The sequence below is a fragment of the Ruditapes philippinarum genome, unplaced genomic scaffold (genome assembly GCF_026571515.1).
Source record: "Ruditapes philippinarum isolate M1 unplaced genomic scaffold, ASM2657151v2 ctg386_1_1_1_1, whole genome shotgun sequence".
Lineage (NCBI taxonomy): Eukaryota > Metazoa > Mollusca > Bivalvia > Venerida > Veneridae > Ruditapes > Ruditapes philippinarum.
In genome coordinates, this window is record NW_026862271.1 from 406,484 (window position 1) to 431,480 (window position 24,997).

Below are 24,997 nucleotides of genomic sequence, written 5' to 3' on the forward strand. Positions count from 1 at the left end.
CCATATAACAGACTCTGTTAACCTTTGACCTCTAAGTGTGACCTTGACCTTTGAGGTAGGGGTGCAGATGTTGTACTTGACATATCGTCTTATTATTGTGACTATTTGTGCCAAGTTATTTCAAAATCCCTTGAACTATGAACAAGTTCTAGATCCGACAAAAAATATACCCTATAACAGACTATGTTTTATTTTTACCTCTAAGTGTGACCTTGTTTGTTTGTTTGTTTTGGGTTTTACGTCACATCGACACAGTATAGGTCATATCGCGACGTTCCAGCTTTACTGGTGGAGGAAGACCTCAAGGTGCCCTTCCGTGCATTATTTTCAGGGCACAGAACGGGTACCTGAGTTAGAACCACCGACGTTCCGTTAGCTAGGCTGGATAGCTTCCTCACATTAAAAGAATCCAAAGTTCCCTGTCTTGGGATTCGAACCCCACAGCGGTGAGGGGCAAGTTGTTTGAAGTCCAAACGACCTTAACCACACGGTGCACGGACGCCCCCAAGTGTGACCTTGACCTTGGGAGGTAGGGATAGGTGTTGCGCATGACAGCATCCTCTTATTATAGTGACTATTTGTGCGAAGTATGTTTCAAAATCCTTTGAATCTATGAAAAAGTTATGGACCGGACACAAAATATACCCTGTAACAGACTATGCAAGTATTTGACCTCCAAGTGTGACCTTGACCTTGGAGATAGGTGACCGGTTTTTTTGCATGAGAGATCGTCTCATTATTGTGAACAATTATGGCAAGTATTTACAAAATCCCTTCATAGATAAGAAAGTTATGGACCGGACACAACATATACCCTCAAATAGACAATGTTGACCTTGAATGAGCAAGTGCGACCTTAACCCTGGAGGTAGGGGTCTGGTTGTTGAGCATGACACATCGTCTTATTATAATAAACATTTGTGCCAAGTTATATCAAATTCCTTTGATAAATGACAAAGTTATGGACCGGACACGAAAGTGTGACGGATGGACAGACGGAGACTATTTCTATATCCCCCTTTTTTCTTCGAAAAGGCGGGGGACAATTAAGTGACCGCTGGGACAGGGTCATGTTTGAGCACAGAGGCATGATTTATATAACTGTTGAAGAGGACAACAAGGTCCAAGATTCTACATTACAATCCAAAGTTTATGTAAACTAAATACCCCACTTTTAAGGACATAGTCATTTTTACCTCAAGGGCACGACTTTTATAACTTTATAGGATTTCTACTGGGAAACGTTATGTGCCAAAATTAATATCCGAGCTCATGGAATTGTAGTTTCACAAAAAAGACGTATCGGGTATATGGCATGGTTTATACAAAAAATATACAGGACCAAAAAGTGCTGCCACATGGAAAATATTTAAACTATGGGTATTGTAGATTAAAAATTATCTTAAAATCTATTTTAGCTCCCGTGACCTGTGTATTTGTTTGATTGGGTTTTTACATCACACCGACACAGTATAGGTAATATGGCGACATTTAAGCTTTACTGGTGGAGGAAAACCTCAGGTGCCTAAATTCTGTGCATTATTTCAGGCACAAACGCGCACCCAAGTAGGACCATCGATGCGGCGTATGCTAGCTGGATAACATTTATGCATAAGACTGTATCCATTTATGTAACTTTTGTAGAGATATCCAGTAAAATTTGTTCAAAATTCATCAAGTGTTTTGGAGATGTTGTTTAAAGAAATCTTTTACGTTGATTGATGGAACGACAAACACACTGCCATCACAAAAGATCACCTCTGTGCTCAGGTGAGCTAAAACATACTCAACATTTTGGCATGAATTTGAAAGTTCATCAAAAACAATGCCAGAGCTAAGAGTAATAAACCTTGTCAACAGAAATCTTGAGGACGAGGACCAATCTGAAGTATGCAAGAGGAAAGACAAAGGAATAGACAATCGATCTTTTATTTCATTTATAAAAATTTTCAAAATACTGACAATAGTAAACAAATACATATAATAAATAAGCTCAAAGATTAATGCATGATCATTTTATTTGTTGTTGCAGTTGTTGTTGATGTTGTTGTTGTGAAGGTTTCTCAACTGCATTATTTGTGTCACATATTATTCTGAAATAAAAAGGAATGGAAAATTTCACTACCATAGTTATCACAAACAGAATTATAATACATTGTAATAGTATTATATTGCAATATATTATACTAATTACTGGACATCTAGTATAATTATGGTAAAGCCAAATTTTTAAACTACATAAAACTTGAGAACCCATTGTCAAAAATGAATATAAACAAGAGGGCCATGATGGTCCTGAAATCGCTCACCTGTATATACAAACTCGGAACAAGTAATATTGTAAACTATAAACAAAAGCAGATATGAAATCTAAATCTTAAACTGACATCACAAAGTTAAAATTAAAATTATTTCCGTCTGAAATAGTGCATGTTACATACTGAGCCAGTGCTTACAGTATCTATCTAACTAAAAAATGGTTTATTTTGTTAAAAAATACTAAAATCAAATGCTAAGTTTTATTTCAGTCCTTTTTGGTACTGGGTATTAAGTCATACCATTGCCAAAACAAACAAAGACATCAGACAATTTTCTAGTATAACTGATAATGAAAGCCCTTTACTCCCCTCACACAAATGCTGGCAAAGAATGTAGAACTAAAACGTTTAGTAAACTTGATGGCTAGCTTTCTCAACATAAAATTCAAAATTAATGTCAGAATCAAACTATTTAGCCATCCCATATTGTGCTGCCTAGGAATAAACCAATTGTTCATGGATTGATATAAATGTACTTACACAGTTGCAACAGCTGTAAATGCAAAAGCTGGTAAACCAAACACATAAACTGCTTTTTTAGGGCTGTCTGAAATACAAACAAGAGCTGTCAATATAAACAATAACAAATGGTGAATAAAATTTTCATATTCTTATTTAAATTAACTACTGTAGATAATGCAATAGACAAATTAATTTTTAAATTAAAAACAAATTCAATTATTATCAACCTATATGATTTTACTATCTTTTAGACATACTCTACCCATATAACACCATTACAATGTCATGTACATGTATATTGATTCTACATTTAGTATTCAACCAGTCTAGTATTCAACCACTATCTACAAACAAGAGGGCCATGATGGCCCTGAAATCACTCATCTGTATATAGGCCCCTTGGCTCAGGCCAATTTTAAACCTGGGGCTTTTATTTGAACGAACTTGGTAGACACCCATTAGAAGATGTTTCATGATAAACATCTAAGCTCTAGCTCTTTGGGGTTTTTATAAGAAGATTTTTTGAGGTTTTTATAAGAAGATTTTTTGAATTTTTACTATATACATAAAGGGGGAAAACAATAAGCCCCCCCCCCCACCCTGGGGAGCCAGTTTTGACCCCAGGGTGTTTATTTGAACAAATTTCAGATTCTAGGTAGACACTCACTAGAAGATATTTCATGCTTAGTATCTAAACTCTAGCTCTTTATGTTTTCTATAAGAAGATTTTTTAAGTTTTTACTATACACATATTTTTTTAAGGAAAATCAAAGACCCCTGGGGCAGGGCCAATTTTAACCCAAGGGCCCTTCTTTGAACAAACTTGGTAGACACCCATTAGAAGATGTTTCATGCTAAATATCTTAGCTCTAGCTCTTTGGGGTTTTTAAAAGAAGATTTTTAAGTTTTTACTATATACATATAGGGAAAAACAATGACCCCCTGGGGCAAGGCCAATTTTCACCCAAGGGCTTTTATTTGAACAAACTTGGTAGACAACCACTAGAAAATGTTGTTAATGCTTTATATCTAAGCTCTAGCTATTTTGTTTTTACTATATACAAATAAGGAAAATCAATGACCCCCCGTGGCATTTATTTGAATAAACTTGGTAGACACTGACTAGATTATGTTTCATGCCAAATATTTAAGCTCTAGCTCTTTCGGTTAACTAAAAGAAGATATTTTAAGTTTTTTTCATTCGGTTGCCATGGCAACCAGAGTTCTGCTTGGAATTAAATTCTTTGAACATTTTTTTAAGTTAACTTTCTACAAATACCTCTTCACTATTTATCAATTTAAAATCACTATCTACAAATACCTCTTCACTATTTATCAATATTCACTCACTTTCTATATATACATCTTTACTATTCATCAATATTCAATCACTATCTACAAATACATCTTCACTATTCATCAATATCCAATCACTATCTACAAATACCTCTTCACTATTCATCAATATACAAATACCTCATCACTATTCATTAATATTCAATCCTCTTCTACAAATACCTTTTCACTATTTATCAATATTCACTCACTATCTACAAATACCTCTTCACTATTCATCAATATTCAATCACTATCTACAAATACCTCTTCACTATTCGTCAATATTCAATCCCTTTCTACAAATACCTTTTCAATATTTATCAATATTCACTCACTATCTACAAATACCTCTTCACTATTCATCAATATCCAATACATTTCTACAAATACCTCTTCACTATTCATCAATATTCAATAACAATCTACAAATACCTTTTCACTATTTATCAATAGTCACTCATCATCTACAAATACCTCTTCACTGTTCATCAATATTCAATCACTTTCTACAAATACCTCTCCACTATTCATCAATATCCAATCACTATATACAAATACCTCTTCTTTATACATCAATATTCAATACCTTTCTACAAATACCTCTTCACTATTCATCAATATTTAATCCTTCTCTACAAATACCTCATCATTATTCATTAATATTCAATCCTTTTCTACAAATACCTTTTCACTATTTATCAATATTCACTCACTATCTACAAATACCTTTTCACTATTTATCAATATTCACTCACTATCTACAAATACCTCTTCACTATTCATCAATATTCAATCACCATCTACAAATACCTCTTCACTATTCATTAATATACAAATACCTTTTCACTATTTATCAATATTCACTCACTATCTACAAATACCTCTTCACTATTCATCAATATTCAATCACCATCTACAAATACCGCTTCACTATTTGTCAATATTCAATCCCTTTCTACAAATACCTCTTCACTATTCATTAATATACAAATACCTTTTCATTATTTATCAATATTCAATCACTATCTACAAATACCTCTCCACTTTTCATCAATATCCAATCACTATCTACAAATATTTCTTTACTTTCAATCAAATTTCAATCACTTTCTAAAAATTTCTCTCCACTATCTATCAATATTCAATCCCTTTTTACAAATATCACTTCACTATTCATCAATATTAAATCACTATCTACAAAAGCCTCTTCACTATTCAACAATATTCAATCACTATCTACAAAAACCTCTTCACTTTTTACAATATTCAATCACTATCTACAAATACCTCTTCACTATTCATCAATATTAAATCGCTATCAACAAAACCCTCTTCACTATTCATCAATATTCAATCACTAGCTACAAAAACCTCTTCTCTTTATTCATCAATATTCAATCACTATCTACAAATCACTCTTCATTATTTATCAATATTCAATCACTTCTACAAATACCTCTTCATTATCTATCAATATTCAATCACTTTCTACAAATATCCATTCTGCACTGTTAACACTTTTATACTCCTTAACTATACTCCACTATCAACATGATATTTTATTCCTTAAATATCAATCACTCTCAGAGTTCCAGTCAATGACCCAATAATCTTTTACTATCAATCAATATTCCTTCACTTTCTGCATATTTAAATTCATTATCTTCTATTTAAGGAATCCATGATAAAGTATGATTTAATCATTTGCCTCAACTAAAAATCAGAAGCTGTAAAAATGAAACATATGTCCCTAAAACACCTAAATTTGTTATGAGAATAAGTAACCATAATTCACAGATGAACAAGAAATGGTGGTACATTTATATTACTTTTCTTGTTGGGTTTAAAGTTACATTGTCAGAGTATAGGTAATATGGTGACTTTACTATTAAGCTTTTCAGTATTTCAAGAAGACATCTCATGCGCAGGCACAAGTTAGGGATATATTCTTCTCATGAAACAATCTACATTGTATGTAGTCTTTGTGGTATATTTCTTTCATAATATCCTATTTGATGGATCTGGGATGTAATACATATATACTTGCTTATGTTTAATCACTATATATCTATACTTTTTAATAACCTACCCAAATCATGTCAAAATCTACCTGAATTTTGTTTTCATTTTTCTAAATAGTATAATACATAATTATAATTCAAATGTCTTACAATAATAGGCATAACCAGCTGTATAGCCTGCTATAAACATCATGAGCCCATTGATTACACCATTCTGTACACATTCACTCTTATTAGCTTTATGCAGCTCTCTGAAAAACATCTGCTTCTGTAATTAAAAAAAGAACAAAATTGTCTTTATATTATAAACATTAAAATGTATTTATATTAGATAGATGCATAGTGTATCTTTAGGCATTTGAAGACGTGTACAAAATTAGGTTTGGATAAACAGGCTATTGTGACAGAGTAAAATGTAAAATGAAGTATTTTGATAAGAGGTAATGCATATTGCATAGGATTAATAATTATTATGTTTAAACTACTTTCCAAGGTCCAAGAGTCAAAATCATGATGAATTGCACTTGTTTTTGTGTGATTTTCCCTTACAGAATATAAATGATCACAGGGAGGGTCATGATCTCCTAACCCCCTCCCCTCAGTCTTCCTAAGGAAAAGTGGGACTGTACAAATATTTTACATTGTACTTTAACTAAATGATCATTTGTGTGAACTTATTAAGATGCAATCAAAGTAAACATTCAACAAAGTAGTTGTTACAAAAATGGCAAAGAACAAAAATTTCAGCTATATCTTCTAAATAAGAAAAAAACTGTTCATGTACCTACATTGTAACAGTTCTTTTTTGGGGGAATGGTGGCTCTGTGGCAGGGTCTAAGGAGAGAGAAAATTGAGTTGCAGATGGGAAAAAGGGGAAATTTCAGAAATGTATTAAACAGTCCATTTTATGTAAAATAGTGATATACCTGTAATACCAATATTCTTTTAAACAACAATGTACTTCTCTGTCTCACTATTGCAGTATTGATAAATTAATTTCTAAAATATAATTTTTTCAGCAAAATTTATAGTTTTTGAGGAGGGGAATGGGGTCAAAATTTGGCCCTGAAAAAAAGCACTGACACCCAATACTTTAATCATCATGTATTAAGAATTGTTCAGCTTACCCACTAGTATTTTACACTCTATAACATGTTTTGATATTTACAATGATTAGAACTTTCTCACTGATTCACTTTGCCTACACTGTCAGAAACCAACACTGTCTAAAACCAATTCTAGACTATTTTCCTTCTTACCTATATCCTGCCCCCCACCCCCCCCCCCCGACGGTTCTCCCAAAACTGTAAAACTGTTTCCCCTAATTTGAAACATAAAGGCATTCCACTTCCCCCCCCCCTTATTCTTTTATTTATATATTTTGATTTTGATTTTATTATTTTCATAATTATTTTCTAACATAATGAGAATGATAGAGATATGATCTGACTATTAAGGAAACAATTATCTAAATTTTTAAGCTATAATTTACAATCAAGTTGTTAAAAGGTTGTTAAGATCTTATGATTACATATTTCTTATTTCATTAAATTTGATTGATATAAAGTGCATCAAGAATTTTTCATGAAAATTCTTCAAAATGAGAGATTTAGGCTTAGGGATGTTAAACTTATAAACACCTGTATAATTATCATTAAGGACTACAGATGAACCTGTCAAAAGCAGCCAACCAAGGGATACAGTCATTTCGGCTCCTTAAGATTACGCTTTATCATCATCATCATCATACTTGTCATCAACATAACCATTTACAAATGTATGTGATTTAGAGCTGTCACTGATTCAGTGCAAAGCATATCAACGATATATCGATATCAGTTGACAAATATCAAGGATACACAGATATGTCAATAATAACATATTACTTTCTGTTGTTAACTTTCCTACCTGTTTAATAGTCTCAATATTTTGATATTTTGATTTTATAATCTCATATAACATACAGTGTAGATGTCTGTCTTTATGTCTCAGCCAATTAGATTGGGAAAACAAACTGATCTAAAATGTGTGCTTCAGGGGCTTTTTATTGTATTGACAAAGGGCAACCATTAACTATATAATAAAAGGCCCTAAAGTGCACAATTTGTTGGGCTAGCAAAGAGCATCCATTGTCTATATCATAAAAAGCCCTAAATCGTTGGGTTAAAACTGAACATATTGCAGTTTAGAGTATTTGGGATAAGTAGGGGGTGGGGCCAATCAACATGCTTAACGTTGATCATTATTAGATAACCGGTAAATTAGTCATTTACAGGGTGTCAAATGCTCTATGTGTTGAAAAGTATGTGTCATTTTTCAAGGACTTGTATATATCCGATTACTATGCTACTTTATTGATGATATTTTTCACTATGATAAACATCTTAAAATTGTAAAATATACAAGAAAATTAAAACATACAAAAAAGTCAGCGAATCGGAATTCTCCATCAGCGGGCATTGTTTTCAAGATATCGATATATTTCAACGTAACTTGTTACAAAACATTATGTTACGGTACCGGAAATAACAAGAGAATTTAGCGGATTATTTTCACGGTGCGTTTTATTTTAAAGTAAATATTTTCAAACACGGAAGTGATCAAAGCGCATGTGTCGTGATTTGTAAATAAGGTGGTGACCAACTCATCAATATTTTAAGAATTACATGTCATTTCAAACACGATTCAAATAAAAATGGCAGACCAAGAGCAAAAGGCTTTACAGTTTGTAGAAGAAGCGGAGAAAAAATTAAAATCGTCTAAAGGATTTTTCGCATCAGTGTTTGGGTAATGTAGATCTACATAAATTAGTTTTGCTTAGAGCTCTATCATTATGTCAAACTTGTTTGATTCAATAGCCTTAGTTGAAATAAACATATCTTTTCAAGTTACAGCTTTTGATTGTATGTTTTAGTCATTTGTAAAACTGTTCTTTGACAGCTGGTAGTAAACTGTTAAAACCTCAGTGATAGCGATAAGTTCCTCATCTGCTCATTTTACCAAATTTTAATTACACTAGACGCAGTGCCAATAGTAATTTGTCAACTCAGCCCAATATCATCTCGCATGGTGCAGCTAGGCATAGGTCAATTTAGTCTCAATATTTCGACTGCAGGACCAACCGATTTTTTCAAAATGATATTACACAGCTGATGTTGATCTTTTCAATAAAAACCATCGTCTGTATAATAAAAAGCCCTAAACACAATTTGTTTGGCTAGAGTGACTGATACAACTCAGCACTCAGCTCTATTAGTATTTAAAACCTTTTAGTATATAGATTGTTTAGTTACTAGACTCTTTACAGTGATTTTTTGCCCTGAATTTTACAGCCGAATAAATGCTGTTTCCCCTAGCCCAAAGTAGGTACATTTTCCCCTAAACAAGCTAATATTTTCCCCTAAAGTGCCCTGCCCACATCCTTCACAAGAGCAGCTCAATTGTATCAGCTAGAAGACAGAAAGCTGTCCCTGTAGATAGCCTAGAGCTGCTACAAACCATCATGGAGTTGAATAGTATATCTGTGGAACCATGCATGTAAAATTGAACTGAAATTGAAAATTTATAAACTATTATTCTCAGTTGTTGGAATACACCGATAAACACTTTCAGAACTAGCAGACGACAGGCTATTCTTATCAGTAGTATTTCGAGTAAAGATAACGGGTTGCGTATCTCTCTGTATAAATCGTATGTAAAATGGTCTGACATATGATAGGTTTAACATTTAATTTAAATACTTTGTAGTCAAAAGATGTGTTGAAGTTAATACTGTGATAAAGCTAAGATCCAAAGCTTTTTATTGGTGTAAAACATTTTAAAATCGGACATTTAATCACAACAAACTAGCAGTTTAAAAACTGCTTATTTTGTATTGATTTAGCATAAGCGGGACATATTTTACCCGAAGATAAACGGAAGCAACTCGTATTTTTCACTCGATATACCTCGGTTATTTAAGTAGATCATATTGAAAGTGTTATGGGTGTATTTAATTTTTCCCTTTTAAGATTTCATGCGCTATATTTTCCCATTCAGAAAGCCACAGGTTTTTTTTGAAAATTGGAAAAAAAATCACTTCTTTAAGATGAAAAATTGACAGCATATTGTTTGAAATTATCTTTGTTGAAAAGAGATTTTAAATTGAATTCAATACAAGATGTTTTATGATTGATCCATAAATAAAGTGTTTAGATTGAATTTTGTGACAGTAATTGTAATTATTTTAAACATTGTTTGTTCCTTATAATGACCAATGCTGTAAGTGTTTTACAAAAAACAAAAACAAACATAGATCTGAAATATGCAAAACATACGTATGTATATAATTTGTAAATTCTTCCTTCTACAAATTCACATACTTTCATCAATAAGACTTTTTAAATATCCATAAGTAGAGGTCTATAAACGTGATAATGATAAAAATATAAGTAATAACAGTAATTATAGTCTGAGTTGTAATTGGGACGAGATGACCTGGGCGTCGAGTTATTTTTAGGGCTGAGTTGTCCTGGATTCAGTGCCAATAGATTGTTGTGTCCCGATTCAAATGTGAGGAGTCCTCAATTACAGAAATGTCATTGTTTGCATTACTCAGACAATCAAATTCGTTTTACCTATAATTTGTCTACTGTGTGCTCAAAAAAATATTTAAGTGCTGAAGGTAAAATTAATAAAACACTAACAGTAAATTAGCAAAATAAAAGTTTTCATGTTCCACTTTAGAAGAGCCTGCAAATCGACAGTCTACAAAGATCTCTGGCCTCAAAAGAATGTGGAAAAAGAGACTGCTAATGTTAATGCATCCAAGTTTTTGTTTGTTTTTTCATGATAATGATTATGGAAGAAGTTTTGTGATAGTAAATAAAGAGAATGAAAATTGTCTTTTACTTTCAGTGGAGGTAGTAAAGTTGAAGAGGCTGCAGAACTGTTTGTTAGGGGTGCAAATGCCTTTAAGATGGCTAAAAAATGGCCAGGTAACATATGATTTCTTGTTTAGCCTTTGTCATACATAATACATGTAGAATTGATATGAAATAGCTGGAAATATGTCAATATACATGTAGTTTAAGGGAGTAAATCTAGCATTGGCAAATATGTACTTGACAAATATTGTTTTAAAATGTAACATACTACTGTGTTGGCAATATTGCACTGATCAACAGTTAATAAAAATCAATCAAAACAAGATTTTTCAAAATATTCAGCTTCTATTTTAAATTGGTTTCACAATTTTTTTTGAGAATGCGAAATGAGCTTATCAGAGCTTGAAGATCATAATTCTTTCAATTTAGGTGCTTTAGTATGGTTTTACTGAAGACATAAACAAACATTCTACTTATAGCAGGCGTCCTGATATAGCTTTATACACAAAATGATAAAAATCTTGGTTTTAATGAATAGTTAATTTTCTATTTTTCAAATTTTAATGGATGATGTCACCAAATACTTCATTTAGGTGTATAAATTAAAAATAAGGTAAATAGGTAAATGCTGGTGTGAGCAAAGGTAGAGAATAACCACCTTAGATTTTATAAATTAGACAACTTTGCCTGTTTGAAAAGTGGCTAGTTGAGAAGAGCTCTTGCTGCTGATAGTCAAGTAACGTTTTACACATTCTTTATATAATAATGTTAATGGAGATAACCATATATATGGCAAATTTTCAAGAATGTTTTATGATTTTAGGTGCCGGCCAGTGCTTTTGTAGAGCAGCTGAGTTACAGTTACAACTTGGGAGTAAACATGAGGCAGCCACACATTATGTTGATGCTGGAGGGGCTTACAAAAAAGCTGATCCACAAGGTGACCACAACTTATAAATATATATTGTATATGCATTAAAATTGGTCAAGGGAAGTAGCTTGAAGATAATCTGATGTGTCACCTTAGTGCAATAACAGAATAAGTCCTTCTAAATTTAATGGTAGTAAATGATACTAAATCAGTTTTTGCACTAAGGTGACATGTAGCTTACATCTTGACCATGCTGAATCTATGTAACTAACAGGGTGGCCCTTCTTTAAATTTGTAGCCATCTATAGTGTCACTGTTAGGGTAACAAGTTAACACTAAAATACCTGCTCAGAATGTACTATATTACAGGCTCGCTTAGCTTTGTGGTGTTAATTATGTAATATAATAGAAACAACAACAATCAGCGTACATTTATATAATCTTTGTGGTGAAAATTCAGATTTTATAGCCATATGCATTTCATTGTTGTTGGTAGTATCTACAGCTTACAATAAGCATAAAATTGTATTCAAGATTTTAATGGTTCAATGTACCAATGTAATATGCTTCAAGCCTTGCTATAGTTCACCACTATATTGTTAGAAATAAGTCAATATAGACTATTGTAAGAGTATTGTTAATTAAAGTGACATTATGCTTTTTATTTTCATTGTTGAGTTCAGGTGAATTTGGCTATACATATGTATATATAAAAAAGATTGACTGTTACAAAAGTCATTCACCAATAATTGATAATGAAAAATGTTTAGCATAAATTTAAAAATATAACAACTGCCTAAATTGTTTAAATGACTGCTCATCCTTTTTATCAATTAAATGTTAACAGTACTAATTTTGAAGGATATTTTGTATTGTTTCTGTGAGTCACATGTGTTATTGATTATACACATGACCTAGACTATAAACATGAAAAACAATGATGGCAAATTCTGAAGTTATTTAGAATTTGACCTCAACACCACACTTGGATTAACATAATGTCACATTAATTTCATTTAGTTTATAATACATGTGGGATTATAACTTTAAGTTGTTGTCATATTTCAGAGGCTGTGAATTGTTTAAGCAAGGCCATTGAAATATACACTGATATGGTATGCAAGTTTCTTATCTATTCTTCAACTTCTTTTTTTTTGTAATTGAGGCAGTTTATTATCACACAGTTTTATATTATGTAATATGTTATCAATAACTACAAAATTATACAGTCTTTGTTTTTACAATGACAGTTAAAGTTACCAGGATGTTGGTTAGGAAATATATTTATAGAGTGTAGTTGAAGCATTGTTGAGAAATTTGAGGTTCTATTGTTTTATTTTCACAATATTTAGGGTCAAGTAATCAATACAGTGTACATTTTGTATATATAGAATTTCCACACAGTATCAAATATATAATGCACACTACATTGTATACATGTATGTAAAATGTTTTTTATGCACCCAAAGGGTGGCATATAGGTTAAGAAGTGTCTGTCTGTCTGCTCGCTTTATTCTCTTTCATAACTTTCTTATTCATAGATGGATTTTGAAATAATTTCCAAAAAGGTGTAGCATATTTGTTATGATTTGGGGTTTGTTATCACACTAAAGACCTCTTTTTCATTAATATTGAAGTGCCTCCAAAGATGTTAGAATAAGGTAAAAATGTTCTAAAAGTCCAAATTGGGAATTTTAGAGTAACTTAAAGAAAATATGAAATACAAAACAAACAAGTAGCCTTTGAAATCCTATTTTCATGTATAAGTAATTTTGAGGGATTTTTCATTTTGAACAAAAATACTTCTTCTAAAGAAATCAACAAAAATATTAATACAGACTGGCTATTGAGAATGTCTTGCTCTCAATTGGTGAGAAAAATAGGGAATGTCTTTGTTTACCAATAGGATTTGTGTAAGGAAAAAAAGCCTGCACTTAGACATGAAACAAACTTTTAATAAAACTGTGTCCATTCTTTAAATATACATTAATGTGTTTGACATTTATGTAATGACAATGTGTTGCATGCAAGAATCGGGTCTCCAGATCAAAGATCAAGCTCACACTTATACATCTAAAGTAAGTTTAAGAATTTTTGGTAAAAGTGCATTGATGCTTGTGTTACCAGATAGTTATGTTTTAGTACTAGTAGTTGTAAATTTGTCATTTATTCATGGATACATGTAAATAAGTATACTGAAAATATAAGAAAATGTTTGTTAATATTTCTTTACTCTCGCAACTCTCTTTATGGCAACCATGTCTTAATTGTAGGTCAAAGGTCATGTTTCCTTTACTGGGCCCAATTACAAGACTTGTTTCCTTCTTAAGCAGTCAAGCAATATCAAAATATACAAATATCATTTTACTTTTTTTTGAAAAATAGAAAACTTTTACAATGAAACAGTATAGAAAAATAGTTTTATATCAAACAATTGCATATGTGCCAAAATGTGATTTACTAGATAAACAGCTAAATGTCAATGTTTTTATGTTAAATGTAAGTATGTTGAATTACAGGGTAGATTTAATATAGCAGCTAAACATCATGTTACTATAGCAGAGATTTACGAGTCAGAGTTAGCAGATATGGATAAAGCAATTTCTAGTTACCAGCAAGCAGCAGATTACTACAAGGGAGAGGAATCAAACAGGTACGCAAAGTTTGTCATTGTCTTACATGGTCTAGTGTTGTCAATAAGTGCCTGGGCAAGGACATGGCAGAAACATTGCCTAGGTGTTGGATTGAGGTAGGGGTAACATTTATGCAAACATTTGAAAAGGCTTTTTCATAGAACACACTTGCAAAGTCAGAAATAGACAAGTGGTTAAAGAATTTAATCATTATGACTGGCTATCATGGTATTGATATCAGGTCATAATACATACACATGTATATATGATATAGATGTTAAAATCCTGAAAATGTGCAAAAAAGTGCCTAATCTCACACCCAACCTATTCTCAAACCTTTCATTCATGAACTGTTGTTTTTTTTTTTTACTAGAAGTGATTTTGATGTCTTCAGTTTATGTGCATAAAAGCTCAGTTTCTGACAGACATGTCTGCTGCTTTCAAATGGAAACAGTGCAAAGTAACAAATATTTACATTACATATTTTATTATTCAGCGTAATTTCATACATACATATTGCTATTACCTTTGTAAGTCCTGTAAATACACCATTAACTATTTGTGAAAATGAATATTATAGACAAAAATATTTTAAATCAGGTACATGCATCCTGTAGGGTACTTTATTTTCATGTGATATTCATATAACAATCACTTCATTAGCTAAACTAAACTGTAGAATTTCAGAGATACTTGACGGGATTAGAGGTTAGGTTCTTTATTTGAGCCGCATCATGACAAAACCAACATAATGGGCTTGGGACCAGCATGGATCAAGACCAGCCTGCGCATCTGCACAGTCTGATCAGGAACCATGCTTTTCGCTTTTCAACCGTATAACAAATAGGGAAACTGATAGCGAACAGCATGGATCATGATCAGACTGCGCGGATGCGCAGACTGGTCTGGATCCATGCTGGTCGCAAACGCACTATGTTGGTTTTGTTGTGACACGGCTCATTTTAAGAGGCTAGGTCAGTTTTACAAAAGAGGGTTATGCTTTTCCAAGATGGAAATAAAGCTTTTTTAATTGTTGAATTTTAGCCAAATTTTACATAAAGATTAAAGTGTACATATGTAAAGAAGTTTTACAGAAAAACATCTTTATTTATACTAAAAAACTCTTGAATGCTTAGATACTAAAAACCTCTTGAATGCTTAGAGGTTTGAGAACTGGTTTGTCTACGATACATTCTTTGCCATGTCATACTAAACTAACTTTGCAGTAGATATGAATCATATGAAAGAAAAGACATAAAAATACTTGCCAGTATGTGAGTAAGCACTTGCCAGTATGTGAGTAAGCACATATAAGCAAGATATATTTTCTTCTTTCACCAAGCTTCTGCAATAGATTATAGCCATTTAACCGATTGTAATAGATTTTGATACTTATATATACCTAACATTATAGCTTTAAATACCATAATAAAAAACATATATAATAATAGATTAAAGAATTTTTGCCATCTTGCTTTTTCACTGTTTTGTGTAGCCCATATTTTGCTTCTATGGCTATGTTGTTTCGATTATTTGAAATATTAGTGAAGTTTACCAAATTGTAAAGAAAAAAATTGTCATTTATTTATTTTACTGGTATAACTGTTGCATCTTTACTATAAAATGCATATATATATATATATATATATATATATATATATATATATATTATATATATATATATATATATATATATATATATATAGCCACATCAAAGTTTGATTTATGGCAGCAACATTTTGGTTGTTTATATATGCAAATTAGGGCATGTACAGAGTGAGGCAATATCTTATGAGAGGGAATGTTAGTGGTTCTACTCAGGTGCCCGTTCGTGCCTGAAATAATGCACGGAAGGGCACCTGAGGTCTTCCTCCACCAGTAAAGCTGATATGACCTATACTGTGTCAATGTGAAGTAAAACCCAAAACAAAACAAACAAAAAAAATCTTATGAGAGTACTGCACAGTATCTCCAGAGAAGACTATATATCTAAACTTATATATGTTTCACAACTTTTTACACATCATTTTCGTAGTATTGTAAGGTTAAGAAGGGAATAATCGTAAATTCTATGTCATTCTTAGGATTTAACTGTAAGTCAAATCGTAAAGCATAAAATACTGATTTATTGTGTGTTGTTTTTCAGCTCAGCTAACAAATGTTTACTAAAGGTAGCCCAGTATGCTGCACAGTTAGAGAGATATGACAGAGCTATTGAAATATATGAAGAGGTGAGTCGTTTCCTATTGATACACTTACCAGTTTTGCTTTCTTCTTTCATTAAAATTTTTTTTGACTTATTAATCAAATACAAAAATGTCCATAAAGTAAGTAGGTTTTTAACTATCACCACTAGCATAATTTGTTGAATTTAACTTTTAAGTATTATGCAAGCTTTCACTACAGTCCTAGATTTTAACGTGTATATATAACTCAAATACTTAACTAGTGTTTAACTAGTGCCATGAAAATATGTTGTTTCAGTGTACACAGAAATTAAAATATCTTTATCTTAAAGCATACAATGTACTTTAATCCTCTAAAATTTTGTCTTATAAAATTTTAAACAAAAATATTTGAGAAAGCAGTTGTAATCTGATCTATCACTGTAACAGCCTAACTTAATGCCCCTTAATGTATGAAATAATACACATGAAATTATCCAAGTTCTTCCTTCACAATGCTTTAAATTATTCATATATGTTATGAAATGTTTGTGTGGCTTTTATACCAACCAAAATGAAATAGAAATTATTTAGGAAATATAAATTCTATAACCAGTAGGGAATACATAATTTCAAGTTCCGAACCAGCACTGGTGTTGTCGTGCTGTATTTCTTCATTTTCCTATTATTTTAACTATTGTATAATAATTATTTGTAACTGTATTTATAACTTGCAGGTGGCAATGTCATGTATGGACAATTCATTACTGAAATACAGTGCCAAAGATCACTTTTTTAGAGCTGCTGTATGCCATCTTTGTATAGATGTGCTTAATGCTCAGCAAAATCTACAAAAATATGAGGACCTTTTCCCAGCATTCTCAGATGCTAGAGAGTGTAAATTATTAAAGGTATGTTATATAACTTAATATTGCCGTTTTTATATTTGTGACTACTTTGATGTGTCCATTGACTTGTACAGCATACTGTGTCAAGAATCAGTAAGTTATAACAACTGTTCTTCTGAAACATGTGGTCAAAATTCCACAAACTTGTGTCCAATCATCTATCTCGCAGGGCTATTATTCTTGAAAACTGTTCCCATTATTATGTTTGGTTATTTTTTTTTGAAGATTGTTCATATCATTATGTTTGGTTATAATGTAGAGCTATAAATAGAAATATATCAAGCTATCAATGTTATAGATACTGCATCACAACTTTTTTATACGCCGTTTGAAAAACGGGACGTATTATGGAACGCCCTGGCAGGCGGGGGCGGGCGGGCGGGCGGCGTCCAATTTTGTCCGGAGCGTATCTCCTAATTGTATGGAGGGATTTTAATGAAACTTCATAGAAATGTTCACCACTATGAGGAGCAGTGTAGCGCACATGAACCAGGTCAAAGGTCAAGGTCACACTTAGAGCTCATTGAAAAATGCTTGTCAGGAGCAAAACTTCCACATGTATAGAGGGATTTCAATATTACTTGGCACAAATGTTCACCATTGTGAGGCGGAGTGTCGCGCGCAAGATCCAGGTCCTTGCGGTCAAGGTCACACATAGAGGTCAAAGTTCAGATAAAAATATGAAGATGTGTATATGGACCATCTAGTCATCATTTATTGAGGGATTGTAACACAAATGGTCATTATCAAGACTATGGCTGTGATACATATAATTTAGGTCAATATATACAAGGTCAAGGTCACTAAAGATGATGAAATATCCAGATTTTGTCCGGAGCATATCTCCTACACGCATGGAGGGATTTTAATGAAATTTCATAGAAATGTTCACCATTATGAGAAGCCATGTCACGCACATGAACTAGATCTCTAGGTCAAAGGTCAAGGTCACACTTAGAGCTCATTGAAAAACGCTTGTCCAGAGCAAAACTTCCACATGCATAGAGGGATTTCAATATAACTTGGCACAAATGTTCACCATTGTGAGGCGGAGTGTCGCGCACAAAATTCAGGTCCCTGCAGCCAAGGTCAAGGTCACACATAGAGGTCAAAGTTTAGATAAAAATATGAAGATGTGTATAGGGACGATTTAATCATCATTTTTTGAGGGATTGTAACACAAATGGTCATTATCATGACTATGGCTGTGACACATGTACTTTAGGTCAATATATGCAAGGTCAAGGTCACTTAAGATGGTGAAATATCCAGATTTTGTCTGGAGCATATCTCCTACATGTATGGAAGAATTTTTATAATACTTTATGGAAATGTTCACCACCATGATATGTATTGCTCCATGCATGATCCAGGTCTCCAGGTCAAAGGTCAAGGTCACACTTAGAGCTCATTGAAAAACGCTTGTCCGGAGCAAAACTTCTACATTCATAGGGGGATTTCAATATAACTTGGCACAAATGTTCACCATTGTGAGACTGAGTGTTGCACGCAAAATTCAGATCCCTGCGACCAAAGTCAAGGTTACACATAGAGGTCAAAGTTCAGATAAAAATTTGAAGATGTGTATAGGGACCATTTAGTAATCATTTATTGATGGATTGTAGCACAAATGGTAACTATCATGACTACAGGTGTGACCAATTTAATTTAGGTTAATATTTGCAAGGTCAAGGTCACTGGAGATGATTAAATATCCAGATGTTATCCGGAGCATATTTTCTACATGCATGGAGGAATTTTAATGTTGCTTTATAGAATTGTTCACCACCATGAGACGTAGTGCCCTGCACATGAACCAAGTCTCTAGGTCAAAGGTGAAGGTCACAGTTAGAGCTCATAGAAAAACGCTTGTCTGGAGCAAAACTTCTACATGCATAGAGGGATTTCAATATAATTTGGCACAAATGTTCATCATTGTGAGGCTGAGTGCCGTGCATAAAATTCAGGTCCCTGCGACCAAGGTTAAGGTCACACATCCTGTGCATATCTTCCCTACTGATTTGTTTTAAGGTTCATTTAACAACACAGTGCCAAGAATAAAAACTTGCTTGCTAGATAACACTTATCCATAATGCCCCCATCTCCATCTAAAGCTTTCGTAAACGGGCGTATTTTGTGACTATGGCACCCTTGTTGAGTAGTTGTGTAGATCTGTTGTACTGGTGTGCATCAGTACAAGAAAATTAAAAAAAGAAAAGAACTGGAGATTTAAGTAATACATAAATGTATTTGAAACTGGTTGGTGGTGTTAAAAAAAGATGAAATTTACAGTTAAAAAGTTTAGAACTCATGGCACAGTTTAGTAACTGATACAGTCGGCGCCTTGTCCGTCTGTCCGCCTGTCCGTCCGTTGTCTTGTCCGGAGCATAACTTGAAAACCCTTGGAGATAATTTGTTTAAACTTCATACAGTGGTAGAGGGAATTGAGGGGGAGTGCAGTGTCAAAGAACCATAACTCTATTTTGCCCGGTTTTTGAATTATCTCCCCTTATAGAAAAATCTTGTCCGGGGCATAACTCTAAAACTATTAGAGATATCAACATGAAACTTTGTAGGTGAATAGATCTCAATGGGTAGATGTGCAGTGCATAAGAACAATAACTCTTTTTGTCCTAATTTTGGAGTTATTGTCCTTTGTTAATTTCAACACTTTGAACATTGTCCCGAACATAACTCTTAAACTATCTATGATATCAAGATGAAACATTGTAGGTAGATAGATCTCATTGAGTAGAATTGCAGTGCAAAAGAACCATAACTTTGTTAAGCCTCAACTTTGAATTATCTCCCCTTTTAGAAAAATCTTGTACTGGACATAGCTGTAAAACTGTAAGAGATATCAACATGAAACTTTGTAGGTAGATATATCTCAATGGGTAGATGTGCAGTGCACAAGAATCATAACTCTGCCTTGCCTAATCCTGGAGTTATTGCCCTTTGTTTATTTTTACTTTTTGAAGTTGTCCGGAACATAACTCTGAAACCATAAGAGATATCAACAAGAAACTTTTTAGGTTGATAGATCACAGTGATTAGAAGTGCAGTGCAAAGAACAGTAACTCTGCCTTGCCCAATTTTGGAATTATTGCACTTTGAACTTTTTCCACGGACATAACTCTGAAACTACAAGAGGTGTACTTTCCTGTGTCCAAAACCTATTCGGGGAGCATCACCCGGCTCAAACCGGGCTCTTGTATAATTTAATTATTATTTAATGTGGCCTTCTGTATCTTTATTTTTGCACCGATATGTTTTCATGCCAATAATTTTTTTACAGACGTTAACACAAGCATGCGAGGATGAAGATGCTGATGCTTTTACCGATGCAATAAAAGAATATGATACAATATCTCGACTAGACCAATGGACTACTACAATGTTACTGCGTGTGAAAAAGAGGATAAATAACGATGACTTGAAATAAAACCTGAACATTGAACCAATTTAAAGACTAAAAGATGGTTGATTTGTAAATTTATGAAATAATTTATAATATAAAAATTTGTCTATAAATGTTTAAAGTAATATGGCAATGTGAATATGATTTTCCAGATATACACTGTACACTATATAAACAGGTGGTTGGAGGGTCGTGAGAGATGTTATTGTAAGTGTTGAGTTATCGCGGTTGTTGTTTATTTGTTTTGACTGTACAGGACTGATGTCGTGAACTTCCATTAATTATAATGTGTTTTTGGAGAAGGAGAAGATAGACTAGTGTGAGAGCTTGTCATAAAACATTATAACATCCTTCTGTTTAAAATAATCTTTAACATAAAATTTTGCTTTTTTTTTTACTTTTTTTTCTTGTTCCTGAAACTATCAATTTGTTAAAATTTTAATTTACATTGTAGTTAATCTTTAGAATTTTTATATTAAATATTTTGTAGTGATTTAAGATTTTTGAATACCAGCTAGTAAAAAACGTTGATATTATTTTGATTATTCCAGGAATGTAACATTGTAACTATGTCAACCACAAAACCTTTTTTTAAACAAATTTAATACAAATTAGTATGGCATGTTACCTGTAACAGATAAAAATCTAATCATTTGATGAAATTAACATTCATAATGCTTGAATGGAAAGGGAAACACTTTTTGTGTCGAAGAATTTTTGATAATTATCTGGAGTCAACAGTAAATGTGCATACTTGAACTATAACAATTGGCAAAGAGATATAAATTAAGTTTGCAAATTTTTTTTAGAAATTAATAACTTTTACGGGAGTAAGGTGTTTATAAAATTGTGATTGAATTTTTCATTTTGCATTTGGCATATAATATCAACTTGCAAAAATTTGGTAATTGTATATTCTGTTTTGTATATTATTAAATATTGAATGCTTCTTGTGTGCAATATTCACATTGATTAATGATAATTAAACAGTGTTGTGTATACAACAGCAGATGTAGATGTATATAAGACTATGTGAAATTGATAGTTCACCTTAATGCATTTTCCCCTGATAAAACCTGTGTTTGTTTGTGTCACGATACAGTGTAAAGAACATTATTTGATCTACCTGTATTGTGTTTTGGTTATACCAAAATGTTCACAGGGGAGTAGAGAAATGTATCAGCATTGCTCTGGTTTTGTAAAGGAAATGTAAAAGTATAATAGTTTAAATAAATAAAGGAAAATTTACTAAGTTAAATGAAGTTTTAATTTGACAGGGGGAGAAATCACAATTTTTTTACATTAAACTTTCAAAATGTCTTACTTTGTAAGAAAAGTGCTAATTTTGCTATTTTATACATGTATCACTTTGTATATGTAAGTTTCATAAATAGCCTTTTATGTGGTTAGGATTTGACTGATATGAACACTAAATTCTTCTTATTTGGTTATAGGAATATGAGGTGTTAAAACTGTTTTTTTATACTTTACTTTAATGCACTATTATGCTTAGTTGTCTGACAAGTGTTTAAAAGAATATTGTGAACCTTTTTTTGCAGAAAGTCTCGTTTTTCTCCATGTTTGTTGATTAACATACATGTATAATATTGTAACTAAACATGTAATTATGTAGTTAGAATTTTATCTTATGATCAAAAGTCCTTTTCTTTATTTATGGCAGACTAAATTTTGTTATGTTCTCCTACTTTGAGCTGCTTTAATAAGGACAGTAATGAAATATGACAAAATATTAATTGTTTAGACATCTTTTTCTCTGATTTAGTTTATATTTTGAGGTAAAGCAGCCATTTTGTGGCCTTGACTTTGGTACATGCTAGTCAGTTTATTAAGATGTTTTGTTTTGTTTCCTGTAGTAACCTCACTCTTGGACTTGCTGCATTTTGTTAAATAACATATGAAATATATACATATATAGGCTCTTGACTTGGTAATTTGTTAGGTAAAGAATCGTCTCATTTTGTAAATTAAGTATCATAATTATTTCTAATTAGATAACACTGCATTAAAGTTAAAATCATTGTCATGGAAGTTTTTTTTCTTAAACAATTGATAATTCCCTGTATAACAAAGGTCATAGTCCAAAAATTATTTGTTTACATGATACACAACTGAGTCTGTCAAAATTTAAAGTATATCATAGTTTACAGAACTGAATGTGTTCTTAAAGATTCTGACAAGATTTAAATGGCATTGCATCAATTGATAGGTTGGGAGTATGTGATTAATAACCTATCCATCTGTCTGTCTGTCAACAGTCTTAGCACAATTATGTTTTTATTTAGTAGGCTAGAACTTAGGCTTAATATACTTCTGACTGAGAGGTTGACTTCAACTCTCAGAAATTTGTCTTTGATCTCTAATTCTCTAATTGACCTTTATCTTCAGTGTCAAAATTAGAAACATAATTAGGATGGAGCAGTTAGGTTTATTAGGTTTTATGAGCACATCTTGTGTTCTTTTTCTGTTATTGTGGAATGAATTTGTGCCTCACTACCTCTGTATTGTAAGGAAAGTTAAGGTTGTGTTACTGCAAAACAAACATTTTTTGGATGACCCTAACATTCCAATTCAGTGTTGTCCCCTTACCCAAAAATGAAAAACAATCTGAAACCATTATGTAACTTTATGCTAATTGAGAGAGTGTATATTGTTATTATTGTAAGACAATACTCCATGTTTGGTGGTTTGTTTTAAAGATTTATTAAAAAATTCTTGTACATAAAAGTAAGATAAATTTTTTGGTTAATTCCTTGCTTGAAAGTTGTTTGAGCACTGATTTCAAAACAGTTCACCTACAGACTGTACCTTGTGTATAGATCTTCTTAAAGCAGCATGCCTCCAGATTCATGCTATTTTCCATGGAAATTTTAATTTTAAAAATGTATTTAAAAGTAAAATATTATGAAGTGAACAAAGAAAGTATTTTACACCTTGCAAACATCACTTACAGTTCACTTGAATTACCAAAAAGAGGTCAAAATATGCAAAAATAGCCCTTACTGTGTTAGTCAGGCAGTAGAAATATGGTTGTAGATACTGTAAAATCAGTCTTAATCGCACATTACATGTAAATGTTTACTTGAATATTTTTATTTTCTCAAATATTAGTACATTTTGTTTTCTTTGAATATTTTGTCTCATCTGGAGACATGCAGCTTTAAAGTATATGTATAACGTGAATGTTGTTATTGTATATTTAAAAGTGACATCATGTTTCAAAATTCTGTAATAATTTCTTCCAATTTATCAAATATGAAGTTTATATAACATTTAAAAGTATTTTGAAAAAAGAGTTTTAGAAAGTTAAGAGATGGCTAGCACATCAGAGATTTACATGAAACTTGAACAAGTTTGATCTTGATATGAAATAGCAAACTTTATACATGTATTATACCCATATTTAATGTGAAATTCATATTTTATCAAAATCATTGATATGGTTAAATGTTTGTGTCTATATACCAGTATAACATTATTTTGTGTGTGGTAAAATTAACGTTTTCAGTGCTACATTATAAATTATTGACCTTTATCCAGATAGAAATAGTACTGTTGTTATGCAACTTTTTTTCACATTGAATTTTAATAAATGTTAGTATATTAAGCTTTGCTGTATTTTCAATGACCTTATCTTCACAGTCTACTCATAGAAAAGTTTTCTGTGATTAAACTACCATCATGAAGACTCGTTATATTGTAAATATAGTCCATCCCGCATGCTGGTAAATGACGCCAACTCCAAATCACTTGCCTCTCACCGCTGTTGGTTAGAATCCTGTAAGGGAGAGTGAAGCAGTTAACCAGCTAGCTTACAGAAGGTCAGTAGTCCTGAAATAATGCACAAAGGGGCATCTGAGGTCTACTTTCAATAGTGAAGGTAAATCTGGAAAGTTGCTATATGACCTTTCTAATGTCAATATGACAAAAAGAGAACAAAATAAACACACAAATCCTACAGAGAGTACATTTGAGCC

General features: G+C 32.1%; 2 protein-coding genes across 2 annotated transcripts; one reads left to right on the forward strand and one right to left on the reverse strand.

Annotated features, from left to right (window-relative positions):
• Positions 1–1,913: 1,913 nt before the first annotated feature.
• On the reverse strand, positions 1,914–8,720 carry LOC132718524 (uncharacterized). The gene is made up of 4 exons (XM_060702233.1): positions 8,561–8,720; positions 6,290–6,407; positions 2,799–2,865; positions 1,914–2,093 (listed from the first exon to the last, which is right to left on the reverse strand). Exons 1-4 carry the CDS (start codon positions 8,597–8,599, stop codon positions 2,012–2,014), a joined length of 306 nt encoding a protein of 101 aa, XP_060558216.1. The 5' UTR covers positions 8,600–8,720; the 3' UTR covers positions 1,914–2,011.
• Positions 8,712–24,628, forward strand: LOC132718523 (alpha-soluble NSF attachment protein-like). Its single transcript, XM_060702232.1, has 8 exons — positions 8,712–8,926; positions 11,036–11,115; positions 11,828–11,944; positions 12,944–12,990; positions 14,395–14,528; positions 16,655–16,739; positions 17,411–17,584; positions 20,880–24,628. Exons 1-8 carry the CDS (start codon positions 8,835–8,837, stop codon positions 21,024–21,026), a joined length of 876 nt encoding a protein of 291 aa, XP_060558215.1. The 5' UTR covers positions 8,712–8,834; the 3' UTR covers positions 21,027–24,628.
• Positions 24,629–24,997: the final 369 nt, after the last annotated feature.